At 37.2% G+C, this 23,326-nt stretch overlaps 1 protein-coding gene across 1 annotated transcript in view; it reads left to right on the top strand.

The window, feature by feature from the left end:
• The window catches only part of MLIP (muscular LMNA interacting protein), a 237,381-nt gene that overhangs the window by 190,465 nt on the left and 23,590 nt on the right, over positions 1–23,326 (top strand). The window contains exon 13 of the mRNA XM_088023754.1: positions 15,619–15,825. Within this exon, the coding sequence (XP_087879880.1) occupies positions 15,619–15,825 (207 nt within the window). The remainder of the gene's footprint in view (positions 1–15,618; positions 15,826–23,326) is intronic.

The following is a 23,326-nucleotide window of genomic DNA, read 5'->3' as shown; positions in this document are numbered from 1 at the left end:
GTCATTGGTTGTATGGGTCATACAGGTGTTGATTTTTATTTCTAAATTCCTGCTTTACTTTGAAGAGATGAAATATTTTAGATTTGATATATTAGCACATTTAGCAAAATATCTATCGTATGGCTGCATAGTAACATAGTAGAGATGATACGAACCCCTAGATTGAGCAGGAGAAGGGTATAGGGGCTTAAGATATTTAAGGCTTGGTTGGTCATTTGTTTTATATGTAAAAAAGGTATACTATCTTCCCCTTATGTATCCTATATGTTGGAGGGAGTATAATGGGAAGTTGTTGATGGTGCTTTATAAGCTATGTGGGAAACATGAAAATACACATTTATGGAATATAAAAGTCCATAAATTATTTCAGAGAGAAACTTTGCTTTGCCCTATTAAGATGCAGCAAATAGGTATGGGTTATATATTTTATATCTCAAATACTATTACATGGATAAACAATGTAAGCAATCCAGAAACCTTTCTGAATGCAACCAAGGCAGGTAAAATCACCACCCTTGGTGATCTATAATAAAATACACTTATGAAGGAATATAAGGTGATATACTCCTTGTAAATTTTACTTTGAAAACAACTAAGACTATTCTTGAAACAGTAAATTACACTTACATTTGTGAATCATAAGGAATATCTTATCTGCCACATATTAGCTCTATAACATCTTTATTTTCATCATTTATAAAATGAGGTGTTCAGATCAGGTACTTTTTAAGGATCCTTCCAATTCAAAAATCTGTGTTCCTTAAAATCTAAGATTAACCCTGATTAGGTCAGAAGTCACTGTGTAGCCTTGAAGATGTTTATCATAAATACTTTCTCATGATTTGTTATAGTTTTTATCTATAAAATGGAGATGATATGATTTTGATAAGTTAAAAAATTTTAGAAGGCACTATCATTGAATATGATAATTAGAGGCAATTATTTTCATTTTATAGGATAAAATATCCTCAATTTAAATTAAATAGAGAAATCGTATTCATTTATAGGACTGTCTTCACTAATTCCACATGCAATAGAAATGAAAATTCCTCTTCAGAAAGCATATTTTCATCATCAACAAAAAGCACTTTTTAAATTTCTACTGCTTGTGTGACACAAATATTTTAGAGGCTTACTATGACATTTTAGACTGTATGGGATCATTATAAAAATAATTATAAAAATAATGTAGTCAAATGACAAAAATGCCAACAGCTAAAATAGACTTCACATACTATCTATGTAACTTACGTTCTTCAAAATATGATCTAATACTGTAAAATAATGACTTTGTTCTTTTATATTAATATAATTTCAAATGTATGTATTTTACCTTAAATAAAATTCATTGTAGAATATGAAGGTAGATTTATCACAATTAACTGTCCTCGGAAATGATAAATTCCATTTTCAAGTTTAGGAAATTCTTGTCATTAAAAGGAGCTGCCATTTCTTTTCCCTGCTTTTCCTGACTAACAGCAAGTTTAAAGCTCTATTTATGTTCAACATAAACCTATGAATTTCCAGATAATTTGTGGAAAATTTGAACTCTTTTGCAAATATGGAGGTGCCATAGACACAATTGTACTTATATTGTTTTTTCAATCAATTTATTCTTGTTTATATGTCACCTTTTATGTGGAACATGGGAAGTAAAAGGAGTCTGCAGACTGTCAGAATTGAAAGAAGTAGAGCATACTACTTAAAAGTGAATTCCAAACGTTCCCTGGTCTTCCTCATTAACCTTGCATGAGAGGGACAATATAATAGAAACTTGGGGTCACTGCTCACGGGACAACTACATGTACTATTAACTAGTCTCTTTATGTTGAGTTCTAACTACCATCTCAGGGTGTCCAGAATCTGCCAGGGAGAAAGACATCAAAGACACCTCGCCAGGGTAGTTGCTTAGATCTACTTAAAATATAAATTGAGTAATAACAGTTTATAATCTCAGTGTTGCTACTTCATCAGAACTTGAATAGAAGAGAGCGTACTCAAGTTCACCAGTCACTATTGTAGTCTCCTTTGCTGCTGCCACAGAATAAATTGAATGGTTCCAAACTCAGTTGATCTCACCCACCCATGTAATGGAAAATTCTTTAGCCAGATATTTGGGCCAAATTGAAGCAGCTCACATTCACTAATCTGCCTTGTATTGGGGACAGTTCCACATGACAGGAGATGTTGGATGGGATTGTTAAGTCAATACATTTCCCCTAACAGTTTCACTGCCATAAAATATGATTTCAAAACTCTCTGTTACAAAATGTCAGACACTGAAGATGTTGAGAACAGACGGAAATGTATTTACTGTAGCTTAAGATACAAGCAGGCAGCCTTGTGAACTGATAATGAACTGAAAATTTGCCTGGAGACAGTCTCTGAGTACTAAAGCAAAGTTTGAAACTAAATGCATAATCAGGTAATTGAGACTTATTAATCAACAGCTTTTACATCAAAATGGCATAGGCCAGGAAGCATCCATCTATATTAGATGGATTTTGTAACAGAGACTCTTCAGAATGAAGCTTATGCTTTTTTGAAATTACCTTTAAATCCATTATTGTATCAATTTGTGGTCCTGTTGACTTATTGCAAAATATCCTCACACTCCACATTTGGATTTAAAAGTATGGTGATATACTTTGAAGCATCCCCTATTGATGATGAAGATCAGAGTTGGAAAGTAATTAACAGAATTGATTGGACAAATGGGCATTCAGAAGACACTGAGGCTTAGAAAATCAATTCACTGATGAGAATGAAGATACTTAAAAGAGCCCACTGATTTTTAGTTTGTCTGACTACTTGTGAGTTGGCAAAATACATTGATTGTTTTCTGGTCAGTTAGTATATCTAATTAGATAAAGGTGATTTCTTCACTCAAGATCCTCAGTTTAATCAAAAAAGCAATTGCTAACCTCAGTTATATAAAATGTTACATAAAACATTCTCTCTCTTTATAAATTAGTAATTGAACCCATAATATTAAATATGTCATTTTCTTCTGAAAGCCTTAGAGAAATGTATAAAAAGAAAGGATTTGGACAGAATTTAAGAGGAAATATTGTTATTTCATCTGATTTTCCTGGAAAAATTTTTTTTTAGTGTGAAATAACACTTCCTAGCACGTATGCCTCTTGAATTTATTTTCCTTCTAAATTTGCTTCAGTAGGCAAAGGAACATGTTTTGTGTGACAATGACCATTTAGTGAATTTCCTCCACACCACAGAGAACATAAAATGATAACTATGGGGAATTTTCTTTTTTTGTAGTATTTTCAGTTTTTCTTTTCCTCTGATTTTTCTGAGATATCTGACTTCCCTGCCAAACTTTCTGTTTGACATTCAACTCTGATGATTACATGGGTGACTTTCAGATTTCTATCTAATTATTCATCAAGTTAGATTTCTACTGCAACGCTCATCTTCACTTCCTTGTGTCATGCACATGTTCCTATTCTAGAGCAAGTACTCACCTTTGTCAAAGGTGAAGCTGACAATACTGCCTTTTATTCTGAATGACTTCTGGCTTTGCCATAAATTGCTACTTTTTCAACAGTTGTTTCTCAATCAAGTCGGTTCATTCTCTTTTGTCATAAAATTATCTTTTATCATTGCTAAACTTTTGTTAAGAAATATTTTTCAGCTTAAAATGTTTAACCTTTTTAGGTCTAGAAGGGATTAAGTGGTTTTCCTGAATTGTTTTAAGGGGAGAGAACTGAAATGCCTTGTGTTACATTTCTTATGTTTTGCCAGGTTATTTTTGTTTATTTGCGTAAAGAAATCTTTGTGAGTTTTTTTTTCTTTTTTCCTTTGGTCTTCCTCCCTACTTTCCCCCTTCCTTTCTTATTTCCTTCCCTCCCTCCCTCCCTCCTTTCCTCCCTCTAAATGTAATAGACCATTGATCATAAACAGCTACTATACCACATGTAATAGTTGATCATCAACATAATAAACTGTTTTTTTCTTTTTTCTTTTTTTGAAATTGTCCTGTAGAGACAATATTTGCTTTTTCTCTAGAATATAATCAAATAAGATCACCTTTCAAACTTAAGATTTCATCTCTCCCTCTCTTTTTATTTTTTATTTTTTGGCTTAAGCTTTCCCTTGACCTTGTGTAATTATTGAGGTTGAAAGATTGGAACTGGAACTACAGTACAGGGTTTTAATTTTCTGTGGCAGTTGTCTTCAAGCTATGGGAAACTTAGTTTCTTGTCCCCTTTTCCTTGCCTTACATAGGGTTGAAGTATTTAAGAGATTCTTGCTTGCTTTAAAACAAGCAAACAAACATACAAAGAAGACCCATTGCCACTTGGATCGTAATAGATAGAATTATTCTAATAATTCTAATAATTAGTTAAGCAACTGAATTCTAATAATTAGCCAAGCTCTGAAGCATTAGTTGCTTAACAAATATTGGTAGATATGCGGTATCTTCCTGTACCCTAATCTATGGGGAAACAATGACAATCTGAACGTTTTATGCAAATGTGTTCTTCAATGTTTTGTTAGCTCATGATGTCCCTATCTATCTCTATTTAAGAGGAATGGCACTGCCATATTTAGAAGCTCTCATGTAAATATGCTCCAGTTTTAAGATACGGTCTTGTTAAAATTAAATACTGTATATTAGTTTCTTCTGAGAAGTATTAAACAATAGACTGTCAAAAGAGAGAAGGTAGCTGTGTAAAAATATTTTAAGTAATACCCAGAGTAACTGTTATTTAGCGATTAGAAAGTTTTATTTGTTGGCAAGGAAAAATATACATTCTTATGTTTTACTTCACAGAAGTCTCTATCCCAAACTTTCCTTTGAACTCTGAGTCAAGGTCAGCCTGTACATAGAACTGTAGATGGTACCAATCACTTGCCTCTGGCATGGTTTGTCTTATGGCGTGTAAGACAGTTCTGGTAAAACTAGCGCTCCTCTCCCAGGACACCGACTACAATACTCTCCTTCCTCCCTCCTTAAACAGTTTCAATTCTACAACTACCTTAAAATGACTTATGGTTATTAATAATGTTTAAAAAAACCAAAAACTGTGGGCCCCAAATGGTATCATTTAGAGTTCTCAAACCTGTGCTTAATACATAATTGATTTGCAGTTTCTACCTCCCCTGGAAAGGCAGTCTTTCCTTGTCAGTCAAGAGTTTTTCTATCTGTGCCAATGAATGCCTCCTGGGTCTTCTCCACTCACCAAAGAGGAGGTAATAATCTGCATGATAAGACACCTGGCTTTCGGAAAGCCACCTCCCTTGGAATAATCCCTTTGTTTTGCTAATAATGTTCTTGCCCCACCCTTCTACAAAACCTTCCATTTTGTCTTAACTCCTCAGAGTGCTCTTCTACATGCTGATGGGGTGCTGTCCCGTTCACGAATCATTTAACAAAGCCGACTAAATCTTTAAAATTTACTTGATTGAATTTTGTTATTTAGCAATAAAGATCCTTAGGAAATGCAGTCAGAGTGAGAGGCTTGTGATTTTTCTCTTCTCTACCGAATAATTTTCTTTGACCCATGAGAAGGGGAATCGAGGTAGAATGCATAGAGGAAGACACAGTGAAAGTTGGATGTACTATTTGAATATAAATGCTGATTGGTGTGTTTCAAACAGTACTCTCTAAGCATTGGGGAGATTGTTACTTATTTTGTTTTTTTTTTTAAATATTTTATTTATTTATTTGACAGAGAGAGACAGCGAGAAAGGGAACACAAGCAGGGGGAGTGGGAGAGGGTGAAGCAGGCTTCCCGCGGAGCAGGGAGCCCGATGTGGGGCTCGATGCAGGGGGCTCAAAATGGGGTTCGATCCAAGGATGCTGGGATCATAACCTGAGCTGAAGGCAGACGCTGAAGGACTGAGCCACCCAGTTGCCCCGATTGTTACTTAAAGTGTGGGTGAGATTAGACAGACTTTGTTGGCAAATGTAAAGGTCACAGCAAGATAAAGCTGAAGATGAGTTATGTGGAGAGAGTTGGAAACCTCTTTTCTGTGATCTAAGATTTTAAAAAAGGTAATTTAGGCAAAGAAAACAACAAATCCACATGATAGGAGCAACCAAAAGAATGCATAGGAGAGAATGAAGCAGAGAGATAAAGCTGGTAAATAAACTGGTTTTTGAATTCCATTAAAGAGCCAAAGACAGCCTGAGAAGCCCAGCACATGGAAAACTCAACTCAAGCTGGCGAAGCAGGTCATTACAGTAAATATATGGGAAAAATAAAATGTATGGAATACATTGTACACAAGTGCACAAATGTAGTTCTCTTTATTTCGAAGGCTGCATGGAATGGAAGATCTGTAAATTTGTAAATTCAAAATTGGTGATTCCTTAGGAGAGCTGTCAGGTTTTTAGACTTTTTCAAACTAATGTTCTAATCTCCAAATACAGACATCCTAAGAGAAATTTAATCTCTTGCAACCAGACCATCCAAATACCCCAATTTGTCTTATGGACCTTTAGGTGTTTAGTTTTTTTCTTTCTTTTTTTTTTTTTTTACCTTTGCTTTTCCTTGAAAATAGAAAATTGCATTTGGCATGGAAATACACAACTCACCAGGGACTGGATTGTCACTTTATCTGGTAGAGTTGAGAGGCTTAACATATTTTACCTGTTCAAATAAAGCAAGCTTGTATGATATTTATGCCATTGGGTAAGTTCAGAAAAATAGGGTTTTGTTTTTTTTTTTTTTTCAATCTTTGGCTAAGCCATTTCCAGGAAATGTTAGGCTCTCCTGAATTGCATTTGGTGGAAGGACTGGCCTTTTGCAGGATATTGTAAGGTCAGGCTAGCTCACCTCCCAATTTTAGAACCCTTATCCAGGCAGGATCTGATAAGCTCATTCATTCTGAGGTATAATTGAACCAAAGGAAAACTAGAGTGGCTTGGTTTTGCGGAAAGAGCCCTCAAGTCTGGATCATAGTCACGAAAGTGTGATTAACCAGCTCTACCCTGTGCGTTTGTGAATCGTGAACCTCATCCATGAAGTGAGAGAATCGGGCTAGTCCAGTGGTTCTGAACTGGGGTGAAGTTGGCGCAAACATTACTGGTTGTCATAACTGGGGATGCCACTGGCTTCTAGTGGGAGAGGCCAGGAATGCTACTCAACATCCTACAATGTACAGGACAGTCTCACACAATGCAGAATTATCCAGCCTGAAATGTCAGTAGTGCTGGAGTTGAGAGGTCCTGGACTAGACCATTTCTTGGCTCGCTTCCAGCTCCAAGAACACTATGACTAATGAAGCTCAATGCAACCCCTGCCAAGACATTTTAGTTCAACCGACAGTGACGAGGTATCTTCTTTTTGTGCCTTAACTAAGAACTTTTCCCTATTTGATTTGTACAAAGGAGGTAAATAAGCCCCGATTTATGGGATTTCCCACATACCGTGTAGCCTCTAGCCATACCCTTGTTTGTTAAAGGGCATGCATTTTCATTGGCACTAGGTAATTCAGCAAAGTTATGGCTTCCCCATCTTCCTATACATTTTGCTCTCATTCTTGTATTTCCCCAATTGTTAGGTTTCAGGAGAATCAACTAAAAAATAATTTTTTTTAAAGAGAAATTTTTGAACATTAGGCAGTCTGTACAAAAAATGCATGCTGTTGGATGAAGTCATTCCTGATCCTGGGCCTTATTACATTTCTGCAAAATGAGGGCATTGTACAAAATACTTCTGATGGTGCCCTCTTACCCTGAAATTCTGTGTTTATGTTTTTAAATACTATTGGAATATAATAATAAATGTTATTAAATATTTAAATATTATTGGATGATATTCCTCATCCTTAGATGATTCAAAAAAAGGAAGAAAAGGAGCAAGTGTGGCTCAGGTCATAATGTTTGGAGAAATGGAAAGTCTTATAATCTACTGTGTAGGTCAAAATCATAACAAATAGTCCCAATTCCCTGGCATGTGGTCCCTGCAGTTCTGTGGTTTCCTGATGTTCAGGATGGATGGTGTTGCTGCTTCCCTCCATGCTCACTCCTTTCTCTCTACTCCCAGCATTCAATCCTTTAACGTTTGTGCCAGGCTCTGGAACATATATGGGTGACTCTACTGGAAATCGAGCAAACAGTATTCCTGCCCTCATAAAGCTTAGGTTCTAGTGGATTCTACATATTTTGGACCTTGGTCTCTTTCTGTTAATCTTCACCTTCTCTGTAAACTTCTGTAGTTCCACATGTGAAACTGTCCACTACACACTCAGGCTACACACACAATGACCCAGTTCTCTGGTCCTCTGATCCTTTAAGGGACTTACTGTGACTGCTGGTTACTGGAGTCTTTGATTCTTCTGCTTCCTGCAAAGGAGAGAAACCTTATGATAGAATGCAATAGAAAGAACATAGATTCTGTGTGAACCTAGGAACTCTGAACTTCAATTTCACCCTAGAAAAAAAATGGGGCTACCCATCCCATTTCTAATAGTACCCATATTGATACCCCATTCGTGATTACACAAAACAGTCACTGCAAAAGGGCTTTGGACGCTTGAAATGGAACACACATTTGAAATGTTTATTGTTATCATTTCCTTTAAAATCACAATAATTTTGGAAGAAAAGGCTTGACCCCTTGCTAAAGGGTCACCACATATGTTCTCCTCCCCACTGTTATGAGAAATCACAGAAGTCTCTTTTCTATGTTGCTTTTTGACTTCTTCAATACAATTTGCTCCCCCCTACCAAATACATATCTGGTGGCAACCTAAGACAAGAATTAAACTATGTGTATAGAAAAACAAAACAGCATTTTAACCCTCTAGTGCCCACTGTGATTGATTATGACATATTTTCTCTTTCTTCTCCCTTGAGCACGTTGCCATCACAGTATCTTCCCAGTGGCATCGGCTCTGTGAGGTTTGCTGTTAGACAACCACAAACACTAAGCTGTAACTATTCCAAAGCCTATCTTGCAAATTGTATTTGAATCATTTAAAAGCCTTTTGGGGTGAAGGGGATTTGAAAAAGCTAAGCATATGCTATCTCTTTTCATACTTCACATGTTTGCATTTTTTGGTTCGAAGAAGGATTTGAAATAGGTAAGTGTGGCTTTAAGTATGTCTGTTTTTTAAAATGCATATGGATTCTCCAGAATTAGCGCTGATAAACAAGAAGTTATGCCATATGTTCAAAATTAAGAGACCTACTTTATCTTGGCTTGATCTTGGTGGAATGTAGATGATTACCATCTCTTCTTGGTAATTTGGGGTTTCTGTGAAGGTATCTGTAAAATGATATGCCTTTGGCTGGAGGAGTCACTGGGTATGAAATACCTTGTAACTGTTCTTGACTTCATGGACAGGGCGTTGTTTTCAACCTGAACCTGTAGCACAAATGCTATCATTCTGATTTTAAATTGTTACAGACTTCATGAACAAGGCTTTGTTTTCAACTTGAAACTGTAGCACAAATGCTATCATTCTGATTTTAGATTGTTGTAAGCTCCAGGCAGGAAAGGAAGCTGCAAATCAGTGCTGCGTTTGAAAGTAAGTGTTGTTCTACCAAAGAGGTGGAAGAAGGGAGCATGGGGTTAAAGGCTCCAGTGATTTCACCTGGTGATGCTCTGAGTTTCCAGAGGCACAAATCTCTACGTGGTGTTGAAGTGGGGACAGCAGGAGGGAAGAGAAAGTGGATTTTCACCCTTTATTTCTAAACCACGGGAAAGGGGGTAACTTTAAAATGCCAGGATGGAATAAAAGAATCTTAGATGTGCAGGCTTTAATGAAAAGAGCCCATAGTGCCTTAAAATGCCCTTTGGTGTTGCAGTGAAAACAGCCTTTGAAGTTAAATAGTTCGACTTGATGGCTGAGCAGAAAGTAGGCTTTTTGTCTGGTGGAGAATGCAGCCGATATGGCTATAGCATTAATTTTCTGATGTCTCTGTCAATCCTTAATTCTGCAGTGTCTCCAGCTCTCTTAATAAACAGAGCTAAAATAATTTATTCAGTGCATATTGGCTGCCAAATTTTCTCTGATGAACAAAGGTATTATTTGCTTCATAAATTCTTGTGCTCTTTAAGTTTTTCAGGATATGATATTATAATCAACTAAAATAATTCCGTTTTAAAAATCAAGCTCCTAAGTGAAGCTTATTTTATTTTGAAAAATTTGTCCTAAGTATTTTTATATTAAAAAAGACAATTCTCAAGTAAGTGAAAAGCAGTTTAAAGCATTTTATTTAGAAACAACTGTGGTAACATATCTCACTGATAGAAACATGTATGAGACAATTTTATGATCCCTGTCCTTCCCTCAAAAACTAGAACATTAGAAGATTCATCTATTGGATGCGGAAGCAGGGTATGTTCATTTGATGATGTTCATTTCCAGGAATCATTTACAATGTGATCTCCAAAGCAGTATCTGCCTACCTCAAGATAATTCACTGGGGTGGTGGTGGGGTGCAGGTCAGACATGATAAAGATTTTATTAATGTGGTTTTTTTTTTTTTTAATCTAAAGTAGGGTTCACACACTATTACCTGTGGGCCAGATCTGGTCCACTGCCTGTTCCTATAAATAATATTTTATTGGCACTCAACCATACCTATTCATTAGGTATCATCTGAGGCTGTTTTCATGCTACCATGGTAATTGCGACAGAACATCTGGTTTGTAAAGCCTACTATATATCCTAAGGGGACCCTCACAGGAAAAGTTGGCCACCTCCTGACTTAAAATGATAAGAAATATTTTAAGCTTGGCTGACTTATATGGATTTACATCAGTGTCCTTGTAAGTCTGAGTGCTAGACAGTCACAACTCATATATATTTTAAGTGAGATTTCCTGGGAACGTGTCAGCTCTCCAGTTTGGTGCAGTGAACAGAGAGCCCTCAGCTGGCTATTCCTTAAGCCTTTTATCCTTGATCAAAGTTCATGTGCCTAGTCGGACATATGATTTATCCCATTAACTATTTTTAATTAAAATAATCCACATAAAATGAACAAGTGATTTTTGTTTTAAAAAAATCTCCTGCAAAATAATCTGGATTGACTATACCACTCCTAATATAGGAATAAATAACAAGAAATGGCAGTGATGATGTCATACCTATATCTAGTAAAAGTTTGTTAACAGCCATTGTGTTAATTCATTATTCATATTAATATACCTAGCCCTATATTTATAGTTTTGCCTTGAGTTTTAACTAATATTTGTATTATGGCATCATAAGATATTTACAAAGTAGGCATCCAGGACCTGGTGATGCTGGGCAACTTCCGTAAGGTTTAAAGACATGAAGTACTCACTATTATAATGTTTAACAGTTTGCTGAAGTCAATGATCAATGTCTTTTTTGAGGAATATTCATAAAGGAAAAATTAAAAACCCAATTTAATTAGAAACATATATGTTCTTCCTGCGGCAGAAAGCATTGTAAAGTAATACATAGAAAATAATAGAATGGGGGCGCCTGGGTGGCTCAGTCATTAAGCGTCTGCTGTCGGCTCAGGTCATGATCCCAGGGTCCTGGGATGGAGCCCCGCATCGGGCTCCTTGCTCAGCGGGAAGCCTGCTTCTCCCTCTCACACTCCCCCTGCTCGTGTTCCCTCTCTCACTGTGTCTCTCTCTGCCAAATAAACAGATAAAATCTTTAAAAAATTAAAAAAAATAGAATGATGACTGAATTTCATTCCTTTGTATCGAGTACCATTACAAAGTGCATTAAACACATCTCTGAATATTTAAAACGGGAAGTGGTGAGCAAATTTTTTTTTAAAGATTTTTTTTTATTTACTTGACAGAGAGAGACACAGCAAGAAAGGGAACACAAGCAGGGGGAGTGGGGGAGGGAGGAGCAGGCTCCCCGTGGAGCAGGGAGCCCGATGCGGGGCTCGATCCCAGGACCTTAGGATCATGACCTGAGCCGAAGGCGGACGCTTAATGACTGAGCCACCCAGGCACCCCGGAAGTAGTGAGCAAATTATACTATACTGTAGTTTTATTATGCAGTTAGATCAAAATACAGATTTAAAGTAGTCTCAGTGTATGGAATTTGTGTTCTACACATGAAATATACAAGTGAAATTTTGGGGACTTAAAAGCGAAATAAGTCAGAGAAAATGTATTCTTTAAGTCACTTCTTTATAATAAAATTACAGTTCTATGAGAAAATTGTAAAGGTATAATGAGCAGTAGGATATATAAAATAATTGTGGGTGTGAGGTTGAAGTTACATTAGTATCCATAGATAAACTCTGATGACAAGATGTAGATGCACATGCACACACACTGTCTATAGAGAGGGCCTGTTATATAGATTACATTTATATATCATCAAGATTCCTATATATAGTAATAGAAACATAAAGAAAGATGTGTGTGTGTGTGTGTGTGTGTGTATCTTTATAATAATGAGATAGAGAAGAACCAAGAATATCTTTTGAATCATTTGGAGGTTCTCAGGTTATCTTCTGACAAAGTATTTTAAAAAGTGACAAACTTCCAGATACATTATGACTATTTGGCTTTCCTTGCCACCTGTATATTGAGAATTGTGCTTTTCAACAGATTTTTTATTAAAGAGGAAATTCAAAATAAAATTTCTACCTGGAAGAAAAAAAAAGTAATGGAACTATTGTCTATTAGAACTTAGGAAATACAGCCAAAATAGTCCCTGGAAGGAAACTCATGACTCTAAATATGGTTAATGGATAAATATGAGAATAGAAACAAATGAATTAAATATTTGACTTGGAAAATTTAAGAACAACAAAATATCCTGTGCATAAGGAAAGCAAGGGAAATGAATTTGTAAGAATTGACAAAAGAAAACTGGAAAAATTAAATGTAAGGGCAAAACAAAATTGTCAACATGCAAAGGTCAAAAATTTTCTCCTAATACTCCATTTCCCCCCACCCCCCAGGAAACTCCTTTAGGGACTGGTAAATATGAGAGGGAACCAAGTAAGACATGGCATAGTGGAAATAGGAGATCAAACATAAAAGACAGGCAAAGAAAATTTCCAAGGTGATGGTAAAGAGAATCCTAGCCTAACAACTTAGACGAAGCATAGAAGACAACTAGCACAGATCAGAACAGGTGCTTCAGGTGACATATATGTTAAGGCTGTCACCACCAAGAATTCTTTCACCTTTGTACCATGTTATCAACCAAAGTGATCCTGGCCAGAATTCTTAGCTCTCTATGGCCTGTCCAAGTGCTGATACGATTCTGCTCTCCCCTCCTTGCCTAGCTGCCTGGAATAGCCATCTGATCCTAGAGTAGCGTCCAGGCTTGATCAGCTCCTGAGATACGGAGTTTGGCTACAGAGAGTGTAGAAATATGAAACATTTTCTGTCTGATTGGTTAGGCCTTAGCCCTGCCGGATTCCCCCATCCGGGGAACCCTCTGTTGCCCCTGGATCACTACATTCTTGGCTTCTGACATACTCACAATGGGTTCTTGAACCCTCCCAGAAAAGCTGAAGCCAGAACATTAACCAGGGACTGTTCTGCTCACCTTTTCCTCTCATCTTTTCCTAAGCACTGTCAACTGTCAATTACAATGCTGCCTTTTTCTCACACGGCTAGTCTTTGTGTTTGCTACTTGGTTTTCAGATTAACCACTTTCCACACTGATTAAGAAATGTAATGAGTTGTTGATAAAATAATGAAATCATTGAGAAATAAAACAAAATTAGAATATATTTCAATCTAAAAGCTATCTTTAACGGGCAAATACTAAAAGTGTTCCCTTCAAGGTGCACACTAATGTGACCATTATTTAATGTTAGTGGTAGGGACCAATGGAATTAGACAAAAGAAAGGAATTAAAAGTATGAAAACTAGCAAAGAGGAGGTAAATTTATCATACCACTAAGTATTTGATATTTTCGGTGATATACCTGGAGCTTCCAGGAGAGTTAACTGGATGACTGTTACATCTGTGTGATAACTCAGTAATGTGTCTTGGTAGGAAATCCAAAGCTTTCCTGTACTGACATAGAAATATGCCAAAGCTGTTGTTAAGTGGGGGGTGGGGGGGGAACACAAACAAATAAGATGCCGAATGTTGCAAATAGGATGTTATCTTTTTTTTATAATAATGTGTGCTTGTCGTGTGTATGTGTAAAATTATTTGTATTTGTTTGATATGTAAAATAAACGCAGCACAAACAAGAAACTAATTAGTTACCATTTCAAAGTACAGAGGCTTATAATCTCTCATTTCTACAAACTTAAAAGATCTAGAATTATAATTTTCTAACCTGCTCAAATTTTCTGAGTTTTTTTAAAGTAAGTTTTGAATCTAATGCTTAAAAAAAAAAGAAAAGAAAAACAACTACTGATATAGCGAACACATTCAACGTACACTTTAGAAAGCCAATCAGTGGTTGTAAAATACGTGGTATTGGCAAAATGAATTAAATTTACATTAAAAATATTAAGTGTCAGTTTTAAAGTTGAATTTACTTGCTTGCTAAATATAATTTTGAGCAATGTGTATTATTTTGTGCTAAATTTCCATTTCACACAAAACCAAATATATTAATTCATTGCTTACAGAGCCGAAAAATGATAGAATACAGTATTGAACTCACAAAAAATATTATATTCCTCTGAAATTTCAGTCATTAATGCATTAAGCATCTACCATATTATGCATCGTACTTGACTCTGAGGCCACAGAGCTGAATAAAGCAGGTTTCGTTTTAGAAGATTCATGTCCTGAAGGGTTTTATTGTAGGATAATCACTATCGATTTATTTCCTTGTGTTAAAAATTAGAGAAATATAAGAGGTGATATATCTGCAAAAAAAGTGGCCCCGTCTTTCATAGATATATACATATACAGCACCTTTTTGCAACTTTTTTTTGTAGGCTCCAGACTTCCCATTGTTGTGGCTTTCTTACCCCCATTCCTGGCCTCATCCTGGGGGTCCTACTTCCTCAAAGTCTTTGGCATTCATCCACTTTCCAGGTTAAAGACCCACCCTAGGGAAGGCCTCATTCCCTCTCCTCTCTACACTGCAACTCATCTGTGAGTTCTCTCCAGTTTCTCTCCAGAGCTGCACACTGCCTGGAAGTGAAGACCGCGTGCATTCTCTCCAGACTCACCTCTTCCTGATCCCTTGCGCATACTCAGCCCAACTTGACAACTTACTGTGCCAAGAATTAAGCCAACGCTTTGGCCCCATTGCTTGCACATTGACATCCTCTACAACAGCCTCCCCTGTATCCCCCATTTCTTCCACACTGAATCACACGCACTCTAAAATTAATTTTCACTGTCACTGTCCTCTTCAACGAAGACCTTTCTAATCTCATCCTATCACCTTTGGGATGAGCGCTCGCCTTCCTCAAACATTTCTTCTCTCGATACTTTCAAAAATAACAACCTTGACACCCTTCAGGAGACCCTGCAGGTGCTTGTTTCATTCTGCAGAAGAGGCTGGAGGAGGGAGACTGACAGGAATTATTGAAAGAGACAAACAGTACACCATGAAAGCAGGTGTCTTGCGAGGGGCCCAAGGACGAGCAGAGGTTTCCTTCTTACTAGTAAGAGATTCTGACATAATGTCTATCATATTTAGACTTAGTTCCAAGTGAGCTTGACTTTCATCCACTAACATGCTCTTTATGCCTTTCTTCTCCCCAGGATGTGACAGTTCCTCCCAAGCCTGTTTCTCTCCATCCTTTATATCAGCCTAGACTCTCTCCTCCTGCTCAGTCCCTGCCGCCTCCACAGACCCTCTCACATGCTGACTGTCTTACCCCAGGACCCTTCAGTCATTTGTCCTCCTTCTCACTGAGTGATGAACAGGGGAATTCTCATACCCTTTTTAGCAGGAACACATGTAATAAGGTGAGAATTCCCTGCTGAGGTGGGAATTATTCTTTGCTGGGAAACTTCTTTATGCTTAAAACTTGAGCAGAGAGGAAACATATATATTAAGAATATTAAATATTTGTGTTAAAGCCCATGACCTTACAAAAAGATAGTAATTAACCTTGAGAAGTTATTCAATATTCATTTTTGCTTTCAAAGTCATTTCCTGATTTGCATTCCTCATTGTTTAATGTTCTAACCCCAAGGTGGAAATCCCAAGAAATTTTCTGAAACCTTACAAGATAGCATTATTAATTTATCTTGGAGTCTCAGTTCAACGTTCTTTAAAATCTTCTCTAAATTATAGCGCCTTAATGAGGAGGCACTTACTGTTGCAGTCAATGAGCAAAGAAATCCTTAGAATTTCTACAGATATCTGTAAAATAATATTAACATCTCATTTTATTTTATTTTATTTTTTATTTTAGTATTGGCACAATGTTACATTAGCTTCAGGTGCACAACATAGTGATCCAACAAGTTTATACCTTATGCTATTAACATTTTATTTTAAAATGTGTCTATTTGCCTCATAATAGTGATGGGATATGTAAAATGAGGTGTTAATTACCCTAAAGAAAACATATATAATATATATTTTATATATATCTTATATATTAAATATTTTAATATATTAATATTTTATTATATTTTTATATTTATGATATAATTTGTATGTAATTACTTAAATATTTTAATATTTATATAAATTACATATATTTATATATTAAATATATATTTTTAAATGAAAAAAGTGAAGTTGGCTTTGGAATGCAATCATAAATGTTCTATTAGAAGCAAGCAGTTAATAATACCACATAAGGCTTACAAGTGCCCTTTGTTCTTCTGAGCATTATCATAAGGTCATCCTGGCTATTACCGACTCTCAGATTCTGAAAATTTCAGAAAGGAATTGATTAGTTAAACTCAACCTGCAATTAATTTTTTTTAATTCACAATCTAGTTTAAAAACATTTATTTGGCCAATTCTCTATATCTAATGGAATACACCTCTGTACTTGGAAACCGGTAAAGGCCAGAATCAAAATGTTCCAGAATGTGGTGGTACAATATCCCTCGGGCCCTGAAATGTTTTTTTGAGGAAATGCTCATAAACTCAGTCTAAAGACAGTTGTCTAAAAAATGAACATTATTATATGAAGAATATTTTATTTTTCATATTTAATAGCATCTATCATGACCGATCAACCTGAATTAAACCTTTAAAATATCCATTTTCTGTAAACAGAATGTTTTTGGGCAAAGTTCAGGATGACAGTCTTATGACTTTTGTTTCTTACTCTTGGTTTAGAAAAAAGAAGCATTTCAGGGAAAGTATAACATTTTAAATGATTTTATGTTATTTGAAATTCTTCCTGATTTAATCCTTGCCAACATATATGAAATCCATTTAGCTATCAAATAAAGTTATTGATTCTGAGAATAACATAACTGTATTCTTATAAATTGTCATCTATGAGAGGATTATAATTGTGTTTTATAAATATCAATTACATTAAGTAGCTTATGTTTTGATATTTTGGTGGTACTTTCTAGAACCATTCAGCATTCACAGAGGTTCAAGGATAGAGTTAGTATTTCATCCATATTTTAATCTGTACTTGGTCAGGTCGTGAGGAACAATATATAAAAGTGTTTTGAGGTTGGACAACTATTTTCAGTTTACACAATCTTCATAATATATTTTGTCTTTCAGAGTCAGATTTATTGATACTGAATAAAGAAACATTCATATCAGAAATAATAATAATAGTAATGTAAGACAATATTTCTTAATGGAAGACTTAGAACACTCAATAGTCTTGTACTTAAATGCTCCCATTAAAATATACAGATTACCCAATTTGATATCTATGTCTACAAACCTTGTGTTATAAATATAAGGCCAGTAGCATATCGGGTTTCAAGACTTGTCTTTTTTTATTTGAAATAGCTTCTTGTCTGAAATTATAAAACATAATCTGCCATCGGAATTAACCTCTCTCCAATACCCTAATGTCATTGCCAGACATGGTTTATAGCTTTACCTATTAGGCTCATCTCCAAATTCAAATCTTCCTATAATTCCCCCTAGAGAGCCACACTGAACTTAACTATCTTTGATGGTCCCTCATTAACCGGGGCTATAGAAGGTGTTTAACATGTTTTATTATTCTTCTGTTGAATCTGTAGTGTGTGTTCGTCTCTTCTTAATCTTCATCAGACTCTGTGTGTCTTATATCTTTACCTTAATCCCTACCCTCTTCTCTTACTTGCAAGATAGAGCTCTATCATATGATGTCATATCATACGTGATGATGCTCAGGTATTTTCCTTCCCATCTTGTCATAAATCAGGAGATCCTTTTTTTCTCCAGGGCTCATGAAGGGAGTTATTACTGTTACTTCTTTCTTTAATCCTTCAAAGTAAGATAGCCCTATGGTTAAAAGCATGATATCTCTAGACAGTCAGTCTAAGTTTATTTCTTGACCCCACTCCTTCCAGATGGTGATGTTGGGTAAGTCATTTAGGCTCTGCGTACCTCCATTTATTCACCTGTCAAAGGAGGATGACAATAGTACCCACCCTACTAGATAGAGTATTATGAGATTAGGACATAGTAATATGTAAAAAGCAGGTAGGATAGTGCCTGGAACATTACAGGAACCATATAAGAGTTAGATCTTATTATTAATAAGTCTTTCTGGAGTGCCATGCCCAGCATTCTTTTGAATCATTTGTCCTTTCTGTGTTGGACCCCTCCTCTTTGCAGAAACCTCAAAAAGAAAAAAAAAATGACGGAATGAACTCGGCTCCATCCTTTTCCTTGATAGTGCTGCAAGACTAGTAATTTCAAGACTTTTCTCTCTCAAAGTGATCAATAGCCATTATCTCCATTCTCCCTCTATAAACTCATGCTTTTAACCCATGCTTGAGAGCATTCTGTCTTTTTGCCTCAACCACTCTATTGAGATTGCTCTCTCGAGGTAAACTGCTTGTCAGCAAACTCAGCTGAATTTCCTCAGTCCTCTCTTTTATCCCTTGCGACAACTGACGCCGTTGATCACGCACTCTTGAATCTCCCTCCTCACCCTGCTCTTGGGACCATCCGTACATTCCGACTCCCTGACTGCTCCTTCTTTGTTTTCTTTCTGGACACTTATTCCTCTTCTCTCTCATGGCCTCCCGTCAGATACTCACCCACTCACAGACTTTTGTGAGTACCTTAGTACTGATAATTCTCAAATCCACATTTCCAATTCTGTTTCTCCTCTGAGATCTAGTTTTATATCTTTAGCTGCTCACTTGTCAGTTCCCCCAGGATGTCATATTGTCACCTCAAACTCATCATTCATTTTGCCTCAAACTAGTTCTGTTCTGGCTTTCCTACTTCTGTCGTTAATACCACAGTTCTCAGTCCTCAAACTCAAACTTGGTTCACCAGTTATGCTTTTTCTTTTTTGGCCTCATAGCTAGTGATTCCTCAAATTGAATGGATTCTTCCTTTGTTATGCCTGTCATGTTGTTATCTCTCACTATTCTTTATTATTATTCTACTTTACTTGAATCAAATGACTTATTTTCCTCCAGGCATACCTGGGGAATTTCTTCCTGTTTAACTTGCTCATGCATTCTCCTCATATAAAATGCCCTCCTTCTTTTCACCTTCCTTATGCAAAGCAAACCATTCTCATCCTTTATGACCCAGCCAAATTAACCCTGCTCCGCTGTGAGGTTGTCCCACTCATCAACGTTCAAAGTGATGTTTTTCTCCTGTGCCGAGGTATCTCATGCGTATTACAGGTCATCTTGTATGTGTTTGTCGTGATTATCCTAGGGTCCATCTAGGGTGTGACGTGCTTAATATGATGTTTTTCACATTGTAAGCATAGCAATAAATATGTGTTCATGATGACCAAATCCTAAAATGACCCAGGTTATTCACTAGGAGCCCCAAATGCTTGAATATTTAAGATTATTTCCATTTTAAGTAGAAATGAAATAGAGTCAATTTATAGATTCATCAGCACATTGAATACAATTTCAGTCAGTTGAGAATCTCCCTTTCCTCTGGGGTTGCATGCAGTTTCCAGTGAGCTCGTGGAATGCTTCAGCAGAGCAGCATAGGTGGGGTGGGGAGGGGCAGGCAGTAGGCATCTGATCTTTCTTTGCCGTATGTGGGCGCTGGTATCCACCAGGGTATCCTGAGTCCTATCTGGTATATGACCATCAGTCATATAATACACTGCTGCATCCTTCTTTCTTCCTCTGCATAGCATGCCGTGACTGACTCTAGGTTAGCTACTTCTGAGCCCCTCAAGCCTATATGGGAAAACACAGTTACCTCCACGCTGGGAGCAGATCAATTTTTGTGAGACCCTCTTGGAACCATCAACTTAGATCCTCTACATATCCTTCACCGTGCTTCTTTTCCTGCCCCCCTATTTGTAGAAAACTCTAGGAGTCCATCCTTATGAATTTGCCTGCCCACTAAAATGTATTTGTAACCCTGAAATCAATACTCACTGCCCTTTTGTGGTCATTTGTGGACGTGTGAGAAACAGAAAAATGTGATTGGCCTGTGCACATGTTCCCAGCTGAGGTGAACAAGGTGATGTTCTGCCTTCTTGTTTGAACTCTCATGCTGTAAGCAATCATTCTTGTCATGGTCCATCGAGTACCACATGTTTTGCGTATTTGTGTTTTATCTTGGGGGTTTCACTATTCAAAATGGCCTCTCAGGCATAGTGCTGAAGTTCTGTCTGGTGCTCTAAACACAAGAGGGCTACAATGTGCCTCACAGAGAAAATATACATGTCAGGTAAGCTTCCTTTTGACGTGAGTTACAGGGCTGTTGGCCGGTAGCTTCAAAGTTAATGAACCAATGATACATATTAAATAAGGTGTCTTTAAACAGAAAGACACATCTAACAAGACTGTGATTAATTGATGAAAAAGTAATGGGACTCGCAGGAACTTAATCTTATGTTTCATCTTGGAGCAATGGTTCGGGACTTGCTAACTCCATGTTTGCAGTGACTTTATAGAACATAACTACTGTAAATAAAGAGAATCAATTGTACCTTTGTTTTGGTTTCACTGAGAAGAAGATTCATATACAAGTAGTTAATTTGGGAGGTGGTTCCAGGAAACACCAGTGAAGGAAGTAGGGAACTGGAGAAGATGTCTAATAAAGGGCAAGTCACCAGGTGGGAAATTAGAGCTTGAGTTTACTGGGGAATTCTAGGAGCCAATGCGGGCAAGTCAGAGTTAGGCAATTTGAGGTGGGCGGCTGGGAATCCTGCTAGTCTTTATTTGAGGGCTGTGCGTGGGGGAGAGGAACATTCATCCCCAGAAAGAGCCCTCGGGCAAAGAGAAGCCTTGTGAAATTCACAGGCTGGTAGTAAAATGTCAAGGCCTGAGATGACCTAGGCAGGACAGTAATTTGTATCATATATATTCACAACTTTTATATTTATGATCTAAATTTGAGGTACAGGATCCTGCAAATCAAAACTTGGGCTAGCAGAACGCAGGAGAATTTTCTTTATTTTGGACACGTTATGCCCTGGGCCATGTATAATGCCTGAAACAATAAAGGGTACAGAGGAATTACAGGTCTGGGTGTAGGTGTGTGTGTGTAGGGGGGTTACGATCTTAAAATCGTGTCTCATCCGGAGTCATTTTGATGTAAGAAAGATGTTAGGGTTTGAAGCTGATGGCCCAGAAAGAATTCTTGAGATGTCTTTGGTGCAAAAAGGTGGTTTTCTTAAATCACCGAGACAGGACCCATGAGCAGAAAGAACTGCATTGGGGTCATGAGGAGTGGTACATTATATACTTTCAAATCAGGACGGGGTTAGAGATAGTGTAAGTCTCTAAGGACTTTTGGAAGCAAGGTTTCCAGGACCTTGAGGGGGCTAGCTATTGTTAGGAAAATGTCGTTTATTACCGTCTAATAAAACTTTAGTTATGAGACCCTTCAGATGTATATCAGTGGGCCATATGCTTGGGGGATGATTGCCAACATGTATCTTGGGTGGGGTAGAGATAAAGGAAGTTTCCAGTGGAATTTTTACATGTTAAAGTAGATTCTCAGGATTCTGAGGGTCAGGCTAGGATTGTCTTTTGCCCTTAGCACAGCATTAACATGGAGGCAGCTGAGTTCCTAGAGGAATGTCACTCTGCCTGTTTCAAGGACTCGGCAATGGGCTCTAAGTAGTAAGGAAACTAAATAATTTTTCTTCTGCCTTTGTTTCCCACATCAATTTTACCAATTCCCCCCATTTTTAATTCATATAGAAATGTTTATCTTCAAAGTTAATAAAGTGCCATGCACAACATACCTGTCAGTTTCTAAGTCAAAGACTAGTGGATACACCCTCTGTTTTTGAGGATTCAGTTCATTTGGAAAGATTCCTTTTCCTAAGCACCACTCAGATGTTGCCACAGGAGTCTCAACGACTTACTGGCCATAGGTAAGGAGACTAACCTGCATGTAACGTGCAGAAGTGAAAGTTGATTGCCCTTCATAACCTTTTTTTCTTTTCTGCATCCTCTGCCTCATTTCTTCTGTCTCCTACTCCCATCATCTCTGAGGCACAGCTGTCTTTTTGAGTCAAACCCAAATTCCAGTTCTTCTGGCTTACTTTCATTTTCCCACTGAAGCACTCAGCTTTCTGTACTTTTTCCTCTTTTCTTATCCCAGCTACATTTTCTACCTTGTATTTAGCACAACCACAGGCCAGGTGGACAGGATGTTCTCTCTACTGTTGTCTCCCCTGAGTTTCTATTCCGCCCGATTTGCACCAGCAACAAACAAGAAAACCCATGCCAGGCCTATGAATAGGGCCAGGAGGAGGGAGAAGTAAGCCTTCACAGACGGGGCTGACTTCTGATGTGCTGGCAAGAGTGAGGCTGGGATTTCCTACTCAGAAGGCTCTATTTATAGTGAAAGCTTGCGAGGTTGTATGCATAAGAATAGCATCTTTATAGACAGAGAGACAGCTTTGAATCCCCAGGAGAACATTGACAGCCATTCTGAGGACATCTTCTCTTTCAGTTTTCAAAAAACTACATTCTTCGGAGGCCTTGTTTGTGATGGTGCAGCCATTTCTATTTCACTTTTGGTTTCTAAAATGCATTATCCTTGTGCCTTCTTTGCAGCCATTTACCATGTTCTTGTATTTCTAGTCTGCTCTTGTCTCATCCAAGAGATAAAATAGCTTTCACCCATGAGCAGGAGAGAGTTAATTATTTATCTCCCACCTCCCCTCTAGCCCTGATCACTCCCATTTGCAGATCCCAGGCTGTGATCAGGAGGACTGGAGGTCAGCGCAAGACTTTAGTAGGACTTTCATGGAGAGAGGAAAACGTATATTCCCTGTGTAAGACGACCTGAGTTCTGATCTGTCCTGGACATTTTTGTAAAAGTGTATCCATATGTGTTTTTCCACTGTTTTGGGGGAAAAATTTT

Source organism: Eumetopias jubatus, unplaced genomic scaffold (assembly GCF_037043125.1).
Source record: "Eumetopias jubatus isolate StellerSeaLion01/CBP00866 unplaced genomic scaffold, mEumJub1_p1.0 scaffold_6, whole genome shotgun sequence".
NCBI classification, from domain to species: Eukaryota; Metazoa; Chordata; class Mammalia; order Carnivora; family Otariidae; genus Eumetopias; species Eumetopias jubatus.
The sequence above is the reverse complement of the archived record's forward strand: the minus strand, read 5'-3'. Positions and strand labels throughout refer to the sequence as shown.